This window comes from Mus caroli, chromosome 17 (genome assembly GCF_900094665.2).
Source record: "Mus caroli chromosome 17, CAROLI_EIJ_v1.1, whole genome shotgun sequence".
Taxonomy (NCBI): Eukaryota; Metazoa; Chordata; class Mammalia; order Rodentia; family Muridae; genus Mus; species Mus caroli.
In genome coordinates, this window is record NC_034586.1 from 34,806,743 (window position 1) to 34,811,619 (window position 4,877).

At 35.1% G+C, this 4,877-nt stretch overlaps 1 protein-coding gene across 1 annotated transcript; it reads left to right on the plus strand.

The window, feature by feature from the left end:
• Nucleotides 1-374: 374 nt before the first annotated feature.
• Nucleotides 375-1,457, plus strand: LOC110283666 (olfactory receptor 14J1-like). The gene has a single exon (XM_021149083.1). The coding sequence runs from the start codon at nt 395-397 to the stop codon at nt 1,364-1,366; it is 972 nt and encodes a 323-aa protein (XP_021004742.1). The 5' UTR covers nt 375-394; the 3' UTR covers nt 1,367-1,457.
• Nucleotides 1,458-4,877: the final 3,420 nt, after the last annotated feature.

A 4,877-nucleotide genomic window follows, 5' to 3' on the forward strand; every position in this document is an offset into this window, starting at 1 on the left:
TAATACAGAAGACACAAAATTTAAAACTTTAACCAATATCTCATAATTGCATTTCTATTGTGACTTGAAAGTCATAGGTTTCCTTGGTGGAAATTGAAATGTTTTTAGAGAAAGCACAACAATACGGTGAGTTGTGACACTTATACTCACCTCTAAGTACTGCTTACTTATCAAAAAGTCTAAACCTTATCACAGAAGAACTATTTTATCCTGCAGATTCATGCCATTGAAGGTATATTTATCACGCTTTCAAGCTTGATAAACTGCAATTCCTTAAACATTATCTGAAATAGAGAAAATAGAACATTTATGTATAACTTGTTATATATATATAATATTAATACATTTCATATTTTTTTTATTTTTTAGCTGTTACCAGAAACTTATTTGCAAAATGACTCCAAGAAACATGACAACAATGAGTGGATTCCTCCTCATGGGGTTCTCTGACAACCATGAGCTGCAGATCTTACAGGCTTTGCTCTTCTTGGTGGCATACCTATTGGATTCAGCAGGGAACTTCATCATTATCACCATCACAACAGTAGACCCACAGCTCCAGTCTCCAATGTATTACTTTCTGAAGCACCTTTCCATTATGGACCTCTCATCCCTCTCTGTCACAGTCCCCCAGTATGTTGATAGTTCCCTGGCACGAAGTGGCTACATTTCATATGGACAGTGCATGCTGCAAATTTTTTTCTTCACAGGTTTGGCCTGGAGTGAGATGGCCCTCCTTACAGTGATGTCTTATGACCGCTATGTGGCCATCTGCCTCCCACTGCACTATGAGGTCATAATGAGTCCTAGAAAGTGCACTTGGGCTGTGTCAGCTGTGTGGCTAAGTGGAGGTATCTCAGGAACATTATTCACAACAAGTACACTCTCTATCAGATTCTGTGGGGACAAAATTATTCACCAGTTCTTCTGTGATATCCCCCAATTGCTCAAGCTCTCCTGCTCTAATGATTACTTTGAAGTACTGGAAGTGTCTAGTTTCATTTCTGCAATGGCCTTTGCCTGCTTTGTGGGGATTGCCTTCTCCTATGGCCAGATATTCTCTACAGTTCTCAGGATGCCCTCTGCTGAAGGCCGATCTAAGGTCTTCTCCACCTGCCTGCCCCATCTCTTCGTTGTTTCATTTTTTCTCTCAACAGGCAGTTGTGCCTATCTAAAGCCAACCTCAGACTCACCAACTGCTTTAGACCTCATGCTCTCTATCTTTTACACAGTACTACCCCCAACTCTCAACCCTGTTATCTATAGTCTGAGAAATGAGTCCATGAAAAGAGCCATAAAGAAGTTACTTTTAAGTGAAGAATTCATTGGGAAAAATTATGTTTGTTCTGTTTTTAGTGTCTGCTAAGATTGGACACAAAAATGTTTTTAATATATTGAATATGTTAGATATGTAATGTTAAGAATAACAAGGTATAGCTGGGCGTGGTGGCACATGCCTTTAATCCCAGCATTTGGGAGGTAGAGGCAGGCAGTTTTCTGAGTTTGAGGCCAGCCTGGTCTACAACGTGAGTTCAGGGCTGTACAGAGAAACCTTGTCTCAAAACCCCTACCCCCACCCAAAAAAAGTTAAAAACAAAGAATTACAAGGTATTTTCTAGAAAATATATATTATAAACCTATTGTATATCAAGTTGTGATCTGATTCTTCGAAACTATTTTATTAAATGTACTTATTGTTTTCAAGTTAGTAAAAATATATGCTTATAATCTAGTAATATAGACCCAATTCTTACTAACTCTTCCAGTCCATTGCCACACTGGTAGATATGTGAATTTACCAACAATATCATGGATTTAGAAAATATCTTTATGAGAATATCATAATAATAATGAGTATGAAAGTTCATTACAGTTACTGGTTATTCAGTTCACCAATTGGTTCATAATTTTAATATTTATTGCGGATTTCAAAGGTTCATGTTTATTTCTATCTTTTCATGTACAAATTTTAAGGAATAGCATAAACAAGCATGTCACTTCTATGCATATCTATATAAAGTAATTCCTATAGTTCTCTTGGGTGTGAAGTATTCAATGTAATTAATATACAAATAAGCCTCAGTTATTTAACTTGTATCATTTACTATTATTTTTATTTCCTAATAAGTCATTTTTTAAATAATTTAAGATATCCAGAGGCAGAGGCAGGAATATCTTAGTGATGTTTTTAGGCCAGCCTGGTATTAGTAATGATGATAACTACTATAAAGTACTAAACACTTTTTTGCTCATTCTGAGGGTTAAAAGTCCCTGGTTTAGGTGATTAACACCTGTAGCCTAGCAGAGGGGAATTAAGTAATGCAGCCTTTGTTCTATCTCTACAAGGAATTGCTGTGCTCTAAGTTCAGCCTGCTAGTTGAAGTCCCAAGGAAGAAAAAGGGACACTTTGAAAAGTGAATTTACCATTTATTTCTAAGTTGTAAAAAGTTTCCTATGAAAGCTCTCTAAGAAAACAGGGGAATGAACAATGAAATGAGATAATGATGATGATGGTGATGGTGATGATGATGATCTCTTTGTCTTCAGCACTTACACATCTTTCACAATACATGATCACATAGTAAAAAGTTCATCACAACTTTACATATGAATTTAAATCATAAATCAAAAAAGGAGTTTACAACAGAGAAAATTTATATAGATATCCATTGAGAATAATTATCTGGCTAATCATTCATCACCTGTCACACATGTACAGGTTCATGGAGCATTAAAACCCATAACTAAGTTATTAATGAAGTCTTGTGTAAATAATCTGTAATTATTTTTCATCTTCGGTCCTAGCACCTATAATAAATCATAGTTCCCTTTTAATGGATATAATGGAAATGGCATGTAAATCATGCACATATGTATATGTGTCTGTGTCTCAGAGAGAGAGAGAGAGAGACAGACAGAAACAGAAAGACAGACAGAGACACAGAGAGAAACAAAGGGAAGTAGGGTATCTAATAGAGTTTGAGCCATCCTAAGCTGGTTTAGCAACGTCTACAAAAAGAAATGTCAGTGTAGTAAAATAATGGTTAAAGATACCAGAAGCTGAAGATATAACAGGTTTTTAATCTAAGTAGAAAACTATCAAAATACCTTGAGATAATACTTTAATGTTAAGAGAGTTATGGATGAGATGATAGAACTTACGTGTAATTCAAGGTGAATGACAAAGACTATGCAGCACTGACCACTATTAGGCTATAACAGATCAGATCAAAACAGATAGATAAATTGAGTGTAAATGTCACATATGAAACTGTAATTTTATATGGCAGAAAAATGCAAAACAAATAAGACTTTCCTTAAAACAACAAGAATCCTGGAAATTTGAGGTGGAAAAATTGTGAAAGTCCTCCTACATTTAATAATTACAAGTAGAGAGATACACTTAAGTAAGCTAAGGCTCACTTATCATCTGTTTTCTCAGTTGTCCACCTTAGAGAACTTGTAGCTCGGCTTCTACCCAGTCTAAACTTTCTTCCTGTCTTGTAGAATGAAAATAAAGTTATTGGCTCTGTAACTAAAATATTAATTTTGTCTTTTGACATGGGCAATGAACATTCACAAAGAAGTCTATGATTAATGTGTTAACAATAAAAAACAAAATATAATAAAACAAACACTGTCACTGAAGATAGATACAGGTAATTATAAAAAAATTAGACTATTAAATGTAAATTATCCTTTGAAACATGGTAGGGTGGATAGAGTAGAAGAATTAAAAAAGTGATTTTAAAATATTGCTAAACACAAAATAATTGTCATATTTTAGTTATAAAATTGTGTGGATAGAGAGAAACAACATGTATAATTGTAGTCTCTAAATCCTATCATAGTTTCATGTCACATATCTCTTACTTTCTCAAAATATCATATTACTTGGGAGTATTGCCATTTTGTTGTAAAACATTTACAATTCTGAGCCTCTGCACCTAAATTATGAAACTGGCTTTTATCCTGGAAGTTGTAAAATGACTTCATATTTATAAATGTAACTATAATTATAGATAATGTATCCTTAAAGGTGTACGGATGCATTTTAAGACAGGGAAATATGACACCACACCCCCAAAGTGCCCAGTAGATGCAAGATCAATACAGCTCTACCATAACACCATGGCCCCTTGAGTCTGCACATTCACCTGTACCCATGGCAGATTAGTGTGCTTAACACGGGACCCTACTCCACGTCTGTCTCCCAGAATGTCTGCCCGATTAAGAGACACAGAACCCCATCACCTTTCTGGTCTGCACCTCCACCTCCAGCCATGTCTTAGCAGACTGCCTGCTCCCCAACACCACACCCTGATTGTTTCCCACAACATCTCCCTAAGCAGGGACAGAGGAAGACTGCTCTAACCAGGGACACAAGAGGTATGCTCTAGTGAAAATGGCCATCTAAACAAAAGCAATTTAGATTCATTGCAATTTCCATCAAAATTCCAACACAATTCTTTACAGATCTTGAAAGAACAATTCTCAAGTAATTATGGAAAAACCAAAACCCCAGGATAAGTAAAATAATCCTCAACAATAAAAGAACATCTAGAAGTATCATTATTCCTGATGTCAAGCTGTAGAATAGGGCAGTAGTAATAAAAACTACATGGATTTGCCATAGGAACAAAAAATTTAATCAATGGAATCAAATAAAAGATCCAGATATAAACCTGTATATTCAAGTTACTCTGTTTTGTATATCATCCCCAAGCTCCCAGAGATAAGATTCAAAATATTGATATTATATTTTTTCCTTTTCCATTGCATTGTTTGGTCTTCTTTCTCAAAAATTATGTGTTGGTATGTATGTGGCAATACCATGTATATTTTAAGGATGCACCATCTCTCAAATAAATATCCTA